This window comes from Apis mellifera, linkage group LG1 (genome assembly GCF_003254395.2).
Source record: "Apis mellifera strain DH4 linkage group LG1, Amel_HAv3.1, whole genome shotgun sequence".
Taxonomy (NCBI): domain Eukaryota; kingdom Metazoa; phylum Arthropoda; class Insecta; order Hymenoptera; family Apidae; genus Apis; species Apis mellifera.
This window is the reverse complement of record NC_037638.1, coordinates 19,323,175-19,334,591: the sequence shown is the minus strand read 5'-3', so window position 1 is coordinate 19,334,591 and position 11,417 is coordinate 19,323,175. Positions and strand designations below refer to the sequence as shown.

General features: G+C 24.8%; 1 protein-coding gene across 1 annotated transcript; it reads left to right on the top strand.

The window, feature by feature from the left end:
* The first annotated feature begins 1,133 nt into the window (after positions 1 to 1,133).
* LOC100576169 lies at positions 1,134 to 10,662 on the top strand. Its single transcript, XM_003251652.4, has 13 exons — positions 1,134 to 1,786; positions 3,644 to 4,229; positions 4,562 to 4,843; positions 5,195 to 5,509; positions 5,585 to 5,742; positions 5,814 to 5,985; positions 6,077 to 6,388; positions 6,480 to 6,628; positions 6,701 to 7,589; positions 8,273 to 8,419; positions 8,500 to 8,590; positions 8,671 to 8,740; positions 8,845 to 10,662. The coding sequence occupies exons 2-13, from the start codon at positions 3,659 to 3,661 to the stop codon at positions 10,264 to 10,266; spliced, it is 4,578 nt and encodes a 1,525-aa protein (XP_003251700.2). The 5' UTR covers positions 1,134 to 1,786; positions 3,644 to 3,658; the 3' UTR covers positions 10,267 to 10,662.
* The last annotated feature ends 755 nt before the right edge of the window (positions 10,663 to 11,417 follow it).

The following is an 11,417-nucleotide window of genomic DNA, read 5'->3' as shown; positions in this document are numbered from 1 at the left end:
AAAATCATTAATGAAATTAAATAGAGAATTGAATGAAATAAATAAAAAATCTTTTCCGATTTTTTTTTTGCGATATTGAAATGTGTTGAATATAAAAAATTAATAAATATATTTTTTTACTAGTAATAACTAGAAAAAAAAATGTTTGAATAAAATATAATAAATTTAAACTGAAAATGAATGTGTTAAACAAGATTGATTTAGATTATATTTTTATCTTTAAATCTTCTCGAATATAAAAAACATTGTTTTAAAAATCTTAAGAATTTGTATAAAATTTTTATTGTTTATATTTACTTAAGCTATTTTTTACATGTATCTTATCAATAAGAAACAATAGTAAACGCATTTAAAATTTATTACATTTTATCTATATTATATAGTTATGTTTATTTTTATAATTAAATTATATATATATATATATATATATATATATATACGTACACACATTTACAATTTGTATATTATATAAAATAGTGCAAACAAATTGTAAATATATAAATATTAAAAAGATACATTAAAAAATTATGTGTGACATTATTAAGATAGTTATAAGATAAAAAAATAATTTTCAATTAAAATGTATTCGCTATCTTTATAATTTCATCATTAAAAAAAATTTTATCTTCTATAATTACATTATAATTTTATCTCTTATAAATATATTACATCCTTTTATTAAAAATATTATATAAAAAAATTTAAAAGTTGAAAATATTGTATTATTAAACATATTTTTTTTATGTTGTAATTGTTGTGTAATCATTAAATTTTTTGAATTTTTCGATATTTATTATAGATCAGTATTTGATATTTGATAAATTTGTTATTAATACTAAACTTAAAGTATCAATAGAATTTTAATTATTATTATAAAATTATTATAAAATTCTATTATAAAATTATTATTGTTGATATATAACATATATATATCAATAATAAATATTTACAATTAATGTTAAATTTATTTTTTATTAGAAATAATAAATTTTATGTTTATTTATGTTCGTTAAGAAAAAATTTTCAATATACAAATCAATATATAAATAATTTTATATTATAATTTTTATTTTTTTAAAAATATAAGTATATAAATTCTAAAAAAAATATAATTAAAATCTTAATAAATTTAAAAGTAGCGCCTATTAGAAGATTGCGGTCAACAGTGGAGTCTATGCTTACATTTCCAAGAATATACTACTCGACGTCTTATGATGTCGGCCAATGTCATCCAACATTTGAAACATGTGTTTTTTATACTTTCTATGTTCTAGTATTTTCAAAATAATTATAAATTATGATTAAAAATATTACAGAAATATTACATTTTATCGAATTAGATTATATTAAATCGTCAAATTAAATTATTTTTGTGCAACTATTTTTGCTATGTCGTCCAATTTTCCATAAAGAATCGTTTACATGTTGGCACTACTGTTGATCGCACGTATTTTACTTAGAATGTACATCATTTATTCCTGGTCCCTCTGGGCGAATGTAAACAGAATTTTTTCGCAAATATGAAGTGACACGGCCGATCTATGCGGCTACGATTCGTGCATGGAAACTGTAATTTGTAATATCGTGTCGACCGTTTTAGCAGTTCATAAGACTTCAAATATTAGTTTTAAACGTATTACGGTAACCAGAAGATATACCTAGCGAATAAAACGGGTTTACGTTCGACCGCCCGTAATGTAAGTTCAGTGAAATAGTGTGGAGACGGTTTATAATACATGGAAGTGCAATGAGGGATCTGCAGAAATTCGTTGACTGCTTGCTGACGGTGAGTACTCCGAAATGAATGATACTAACGAACAACTGCTTTGGACTTTCCCAACTCTCACAAAATATGTCGTATTGGTCGATTTCTCCGTGAAATAAGCTTGTACATTTTAATTACCTAATTTTCCTGGTTAATCGAATACATATTTTCTATACACTAGATGTATTACAACTTTTCATATATGTGTGATAGATAAATCTTGTTACATACTTTCATGTGTTCCTGTTATATATGTATGTCTTATATTAGACTCGCATTTGTGAAATCACACACAATTTAACATATAGTCACACAGAGACATATACGTGCAACAGACAGAATCTAAGGTACGGATATCTACATAAAACGCATTATGCTGTGGATATAGTGAATATTCGTAAATAAACGATTTTGATAGTTTTACTTAAATATACATTTCAAATAAGTATGAAAATGTTCCGTATCTTTTAAAATGACTTTACCGTATTGCACTAAATAATTTGTGTAGGAATGATATATATTGTATATCGTGTATGTATATATGTATATGTGTGTGTACATATATATATTTCTTTTTTCTCTTCAGTTATATTATAACTATGATAACTGATTATATTTTCAAGTTATCTTTAAATTTTTTTATTATCCCGATAATTAGTTCTTTAATAAATAATAACAATAATAATATATAATTAATAAAATCTTTCGAAAAATTGTTTACATGTTTATTAGTTCTCATTTTATTCATTGTTTTATTAGTTGATTTAATTAGAGTTATTATATTTTAATATTTTTAAATAATAAAACTTTTTTTCACAATATTTAAATAATAGAATTTATTTATTTTTTTATTGCTATTTTTAATTTGCTATTTAAAATTGCTATTTTTTTGTATACATTTTTTATTTATCTAATTAAATTGTAAATTAAAACATATAAAATAATATTTGTAAAAATAATAATAGTTTATTTAGAAATACAATTTTTAAGTTTTGTTTTATGTATAATATATCAAATAATTATATTAAATCTATTTAATGAATAATTCATTCTATATTCTCTTACAATATCCATATAAATTATTTTTCTGATTTTTGTTTCTTCCTTCAATTTTCATTTATAATATCATAGTAAATAAAAATATTATTCAATACATTTCATAACTAAAATATAAATATTTATGTTATTGCATATTTATGTTATTATATTGTTATAATTATATAATTTTAATTTTATCTTATTTTATTATAATTCTAAAATTTTTTCTTTACAATGTTTTTCTATAATTTCTTATATTTTTATTTTGTTACTTATATTAATATAACTAAATAATGTATATAACTATATAACTATGAATATATATAGAAGTTACAGAAGAAAAGATAAATATCATAAGAATTCATTGAAAATATAATATAAAAATTAATACTTCCTCTAATTTGAACTTTGTGACTTCAAATTAATTAGAAATATATCTCATCTCACTATATATAAAATAATAATGATAAAAGATAGATGGAATTATTGCATATTTATTTTCCATATAATTATGGATTATATGGAAACAATATGAAAATCTAGAAATGATATGTCATGACCTCTAATTTACCAGTAATATATTTTATCTCATTAATTGTAGACTCTTATATTTAATTTCTAGAGTACAAAAATTCAGTTATAACTCAGCTTTGAAATTGTTGCATTGCATTTTAAAATATTTCATCTTTTATTGAATTATTTAATTATTTTATATAATATTAATATTTAATATAATATTAAATTTGTATTTCCACTAATAATTTTATTTGAGATATGTTAAAATATATAGTTTAATCGTCTTATATGTTATACTAAAAATTATATTTTATTTTTTTTCAGTGATGGGAGCACAAGATGTCTTCAAACATAGCAGATCCCAACAAATTTCAAGAAGAAATGTTTTTAAAATCAAATTTTAAAAATATATTAAGCCATGATGATGTTATTACATATCCAATTGCAAAAAGAATGACAGAAATTCTGTGCTATAATTTAAAGAAATGTGAAAATAATATTACATATGTACCAAGAAATAACATTCTTTCCCAAAAGGTAGACATTAATTGGATGCAAGATAATCCATGTGACACAACTGAATTTTCAGAAACTATTAAGTATTCATCTGATATATGTTTAGTTAATCATTGTATGTTAAGTGAGGATGTTAATGTTAATTGTAATTGTAATATAATGCATTATCAACAACATAAACAAATTTCACAAAATTATATGTATTCTATATATAATTTATGGAGAATTAGAACAAATAAAAGTTTGCCATTATTGATTACAAACAGAGTTGGTACACAGTGGAGGAATTGCTTCTGGAGAATATTTTTAATTCCTTTTATCATTTTATTATTATGTACGACAATATGTAGTGCAGATCCTAATCAATGTGCAGTTGGTTTAACAACACCTGGAAGTAAGTAAAAAAAAATAATTTCAAATTTTTTACTTAAAAATATACATATATATATATTTATGAATTTAAATTTTTTATTTTTTTGAAGTATTTGTAACTTTCTACTGCAGTTGAATCTATAAATAATACTAGTATCTTTCTCCTTTTGGAATTCTAATGTTGGTGCTAAATGTATATCTATATTTAATATACTAGATATACAGTATAAATTAAAATTTAGAATAAAATCATTGTATATTTTATTAGATATTTGATGTAAAATATGAATTGTAAAATAACTTATAATGAATATTTTTGATTTAAATTTATAAACAATATATTATTTTATTAAGGAACTTGGCCACAAGGTGATATTGTTCTTGAATATGGTCAACCTTTGAGAATACTTTGTATATTGGATGAATTTCCTGGAAAAAATGCTTCAGATCTTGTTTTCTTTCGTAACCAAAAAGAAATGGAACCACAATTTATTAAGATTATAAATGAAACTACAATATCATTGGATGTTGAAAAACCTCCACCTGCAGAAGATATGTATTACTGTAGATTAAGATTACAAAATAATCGCAGTAAGCAACTAGAAGCAGTTTGTTTGAATAAAGTTGTGGTTGGTTGTAAGTATTTTTTTTTTAAATTGTAGAGATTAATTATTTTTTAAGTAAGAAAAATTATAATTAATATAATATATAGCTTCTTATTAAGTTAGATCATTAATATAAACTTATCAGAATAGGCTAAAAGTATTTCATGAATACAAAAGTGAGCATTCAATGTCTGCTTTCATAAGGATTATATCATTTAATGTGTTTTGTATCTTGGAATTCATATTTGAGTGTCATTTAAGATAAGATTATAAATACAAAAAACTTTTTATACAAAAGAGTTATTTATAAGTATTCTTAGTATAGTATTTTTTAGAATTTTAAAAGAGAATATATAATAATTTATTTACTAATTATTAACAGTTAAACCTCAAGAACCACAAAACTTCAGTTGTGTATCTTATAATTGGGAAAATATGATATGCTCATGGGAACCTGTCCAAAACTATGTTACAACGACACATACACTTGTATTTAAATTACCGGGAAGAGCAGGAGGTAGAAAATTATATCCATGTCCAAAACAAGAAAAAGATGAAAAACGAAATATGTGCTTGTGGGATACATCTACTAATCCAATTTATCGACAACCATATGAATATTATACATTTATATTGAATGTAAATAATGTTCTTGGAAACAGCAGTTTTACATATAAATTTCATCATTTTGCTCATGGTTTGTATTTTTTTTATTTAATTTTGATTAATAATAATTTGATTATAATTTATAACATTATTTAAATTTGTTTAGTTATTCCTGCAAAACCAGCTAATCTATCAGTTATTAATAAAACATCTGATAGTGCATTATTGCACTGGAGTGTGCCTTATCCAATGCAAAATTTTCCACCTGGATTATATCATAGAATCATGTATCAAAATCAATGGGATCATCAAAAAGTTTGGCAGGTAAATTTAAAAATATTTGTGTTACAATACAATATATTTAAAATGTTCCCCACTAATAATGAATATATTAGGTAATCAATATTACGAATGATATTCACTTGGATAGAAGAAATTATAATCTTACTGGATTGGAATATGCAAATACTGCATATGATGTACGAGTTTTCATGAAAAGTGCTGTCGCGACTGGAGAAGATAAATGGAGTAACTTTAGTGATGTTACTTTTAGGACACCACCAAGATGTAAGTTGCGTTTCTTGTAATTTTAATTTTAGGTATTGTTAGGTATTTCTCAAAATATTTTTTTTATATTCTTATATATTTGATATTTTAGTACCTGGCCGTCCTCCAAAAACTGATATTGGAAGCTTTGAAATAGCAGAGAACAGTGCTAGTAGGGACGTATATTTGTACTGGCAAGCTATACCACAGTATTTAGAAAATGGTGATTGTTTCAAGTATGAAATTGTTCATGTAGAAGAAAATGGAAGAAAATTATCACTTGTGCCGAATGAAACTACGAGAACATACGCTAAATTTAAAGGAATTAAAATACATTCTAATTATAGATTCGAAATTGTTACAACAAATATTGTTGGAGCGAATAAAAAACGTGCTAAAATTTTTGTACCTAGTCAATATGAAAGTAAGATTATTAAAAAAAAAAGAAAATAAAGATTTATGATATATAATTTATGTATGCATGATAAGTGAATAATAATGTATTTATATTACAGTACCACAAGAACCTGTAGCATTTACAAAAATTGCATTTGATGGAGGTCTATATGAATTATCATGGAAACCACCTAATATGAATAGAGAAATCGTAAATTATACAATTTTTTGGTGTGATAATGAACGTGATCGTCCTTATCAGTGTAATGTATGTATTTGTTGATAATTTCGTTAATAATAAAAAAAAAGAAAAATAGAATACTAGAATTGATGATTACAGGGTTATCTAGATTGGGTTCATGTATCAAAAAATACAACAATTTATAATATGACAGTACCAGATCCCGACAAAGTATACCAATTTGCAATTTCTGCAAATACGAATAAAGGTAGTAGCGGTATGGTATGGGCATCATGTACTGTAATACATAATAAAGTTGTTGGAAAGATGAAATCTGTATGGATAAATCGAATTGGTTCGGATTTTATTGAAGTTGGTTGGAAATTAGATTGTTCGGATCGCATTGGAATAGTAGAAGGATTTAATATTTATTACTGCCCTATTGTTTCGCCATATAATCTAAATTGTAAAGGTCCAAAACTTAATACAACGATAAAAGCCGATCCTCATACCATTCATGGCATCGTGAACAATTTAAAACCATATACAACATATATGTTAGCTGTTGCTGTTCTAACTAAAAGTGGAGAAGGATTGCATAGTGATCCTTTATATAATACAACACTTGAAGCTGCACCAACAACTCCACCACAGGATGTAAGAATTATTAATGTGACAAATACGACAATGTACATTACTTGGAAACCACCAGAAGCAATGAATGGCGTATTGCGTTATTATGAGGTTTATTATAACGATCACATGCAAAAAGTTGAAGAAGCAAATCATATTGAATTAAAAGGCCTGTTAGCACATACGAATTATAGTATTAGCATAGCAGCATGTACTGTGTCTTGCAGTATAAAATCGCCTACAATTTCCAAGATTACGAAAATCGGAGTACCGGGAACAGTGAATATACGTAACGTACGTTTTATGAATTCAAGCCAAGTGATTGTTATTTGGAATAAACCCGAATATTCTGCTGGATATTTGAATTATTATGAAATATTAAGTGACGGTGAAATACAAAATAGTACTAGAACAGGTAATATTTTAACAAATATTCAGAAATTAGTAAATAAATTAGAATATTTTTTCTAATGCAATATGTGATTTTTTATTCATTTTTTGAATTATATTGCCATGGAATAAAAAAATTTATTTATGAAAATTTATCATTATCGAGCGTATAACAAATAGTAATAACAGTAATAATAATAATTTTGAAAATTTTTATAAAATCATCTTATTCTTAAAAAGTATTCTTAAATAAAAATATATATAAATAAATATATTAAATAAATATATATTTTTTTATTATAGAGAACATTAAAACAAATTCAAAAATATAACATTTTTCTTTATGAAAAATTGATATTATTTTATAATAAAAATACATTTCTCCAGAAGATTGTTTTACTATATATTGTTATAGTATATATAAATTTATGAAAAAATTAAAAAAATATTTTAAAAATGCAATTTTTTAAATATTTATTATCACTGTTTGTTATACATTCTTAACTTCTTTTTACTATATGATCATAAATAATTGAAATATCAAATATTGTATAAAAAAATTTTTTCATTTATTTTTTAATATTAATATAATATTTAATGTTAATATTAATAAAATTATTTTATTATTATTATTTATTATTTATATATTATATATTTATTTTTATTATTATTTATTATTAATTATTTTATTATTAATATATATTTCAGAGGCTCAGATACCTATTTCTGATTGTAAAACTCTAGGACGAGAAAGATTATATCAATTTCGTGTAAGAGCTGTTAATATTGCATCAGATAATACACATTTAAAAGGTCCTTGGTCTGAACCTGGTGAAGGAAACTGTTATAGTGATGGTAAATATAAAATCAATTTTTTCTTTCTTTGGATAATTTTTTAAGTAAAATAGTTATGTAATAATTATATTATATTATAGGGCCATCATTCAGTGTATGGGTTATAATATGGGTGATAGGAGGTATTAGTATTGTAGCATTTCTTCTTTGTCTTGCACATGTATCAAAAAGGTATAAATAACTTTCTATTAAATACTGAATATTTTGTAAAATAAATTTTCTTATTTACATATATTTTTTATCTGTTATAGAATGTGGTTGAAGTGTAAAGCTATGCAAGATGTTGAAGTTAAATTACCACCAGGATTAGCACCAAATATGGTACTGTGTATAAAAATAAATTAATTATCTCATATATATTAAAAGATTTATATTTATTATTTATATTTTGAAATATTTAAACATTTTAAACATTTTTATTTTAGAAACTTCTTCAAAAAGTGGGTGAACAACATATACGACAATCTTCTGCTGATTCAAGTGGTTGCTCAAGCGGACAAGAATCTGTTACTTCTTCGTTAACATCAGACTCTCAAGTTTCAAGTGATAGTGGTACAGAGATAGATCCGATGCCGGTATCGCCCAATAAATTACTCGAAACTCTACCAGCTTGGGAATCTTCGAGTCTTCGCCAGAGAAATGTTGGAATTACTAAACCATTTACGGAAACAGCACGCTGGGAATCATATGTGAAAGTTACAAAATCTGGAGAACCTATTATTGGAGATACATTATCTTTAGCACGATCTACACCTAATTTAACTGATAGTACAGGTTACACTACTTCACAACATACTTGGTCTTCAACTGGTTACATTAGTATGCCATCATCAGAAGAATTATCTAGTAATCCAAGTCCTGTTCCTAAAGAAACTTCAACTACAGGTGGCTATAGTATTATAGGAACAGTTCCTAAGTCTATAAAATCGAAGTCAGAAGATGATAGTGATTTAACCGAATCCACTGCGGATACATTAATATCTACCAAGCCAGAATCTAAATCTACAAATCCATATATTACTTTGGCATCTTTAGAGCAGAAACAAAAAGATAAGAAAACTATTGATACTTTACATGATTTAGATGAATTGACGTTTATTGAATCGAACAAATCAAAATTAGAATCTTTGACTTCGTTTTCACCTTCTGACAAAGCTTCTAAACCATATGTGCAAACAGGTTTAATTGATCCACTGAAGAAGCCATTTTCCCTAAGCAACATTGATTGTACAAGAAGCACGACAATGTCTACACCATTCGCAGCCACATCTTTAACTGATTCATGTAATAAACCATTTGTTTCCTCTTTTGTAAGTCCAACTACTACTTTAGCATCTACACTCGATACATCATCGAAACCTTATGTTTCCGTATCATCGATTTCTGAAGTATCAAAGAAACCAAATCTTCAAACAGTTACTTTAGAGTCTTCACAGAAGACCAATGTGCCTCAAACTTCAACAACTGATGGTTCTCAACCATACGTTCGTGCAAGTTCTGTATTTCAAATGCTACAACAACAACAAAGAGGAAAATCAGACACTCCTATTTCAGAAGTGATAGATGAAACAGAAGAGGATGTTACCACTGTATATCCTTTGTGTTGGCAAACAAGTGGTACAAAACCTAGCTCGAAATTAGACGCAGATAAATCAATTATTACGACTAAACAGAGTACTGGATATGTTACCATAGCAGAGAACCCAAAGTTAGATCAACATAGAACGTCGACGTTGTCATCATCGTATGTGCAGCATGAAAGGTTTGAGAAGCCACTGCCACAAAGTACTGGACAGTCAGATGAACAATACAGTAAAGTGACTGTTGTGCCAAGTACTATTCAATAAAAAGGAAAAGGTGCAAATATATCAATTGTGGCAGTGTAGCTTGTGTATTTTGTTTTTGTGTAAACTTTTTTCAATGTAGGAACATTTTTCAATGAACAATGATGGTGCAATACGATTTCACGTTTGTAGGTGCTTTCAAAAGGTAATGAAACTTAAATCCTACATTGGTTTTTACAGATATAGTATTTAGGTTGGAGGCCTGACAAATACTAAATTGGAACACAAAACGTACATCCTAAAAGATATATCGCGATATTTTATCAATACGTATCGATGTGTTTAAAATTTTAGTATTTTCTAGGATTCTTCACAAGACAGCATGATTCGATATTGAATCAGCGGCTGAAATAAGAAAAAAAAAAAAAAAAAAAAAAAAAAAAAGAAAAATTAAAAATAGAAATTGAAGAATATCGTATATAGTAAACGATATATATTCGGTATAAGGATCATCGAATATGAAACACCCTCATTTGTGAAAGTATGTATAAAATGAATTTTTTTTGTATCATATATATTATCATACAATGTGATTTGAAGATCACTAGCAACGCCATAGAATAAGGATTTAGAATAAGGATTATAAATAAATTATGTGGCATACATCTATCGATAAACAACTCGTAGTTGTCTGAACAATCAAATTTTTCGCTATCTATAGTAGTATAATAATTTTCACTGTAGAAAGATTGTTATTTAATCATTGTGAAGCTTTTAATCGACTCTGTATAGTAATATTAACATTTCGAAATACGTTCAAAACAACGATTTGAAAAATTTCAAAAATGTTTTCGTTACGAATTATTTTATAACGTAAATTATCGGTATAAATTATATATGCATTCTTTCGCTTTATCGTGCATAGTAATAACATGTATATCGATCAATTTTTCCTTTTTTAATCTCAATGAAATTTAAAAATTATACATTTATAGGAACAAATATTTTTATTGTTCCAATAAACAAATATTCATAATCAATTGAAAAAGTATTCGCAATTATAAATTACTTATAAAATTAAATTACAAATATTAAAAAGTTGCTAATTTCTATCTCTTTTAAAATTAAATTGAAAGAGATAAAAATTAATATTTTTTGAATCATTAGTTTGTTAAACTCGTATATTATGTACAAAAACTATATCAACTTTTTTG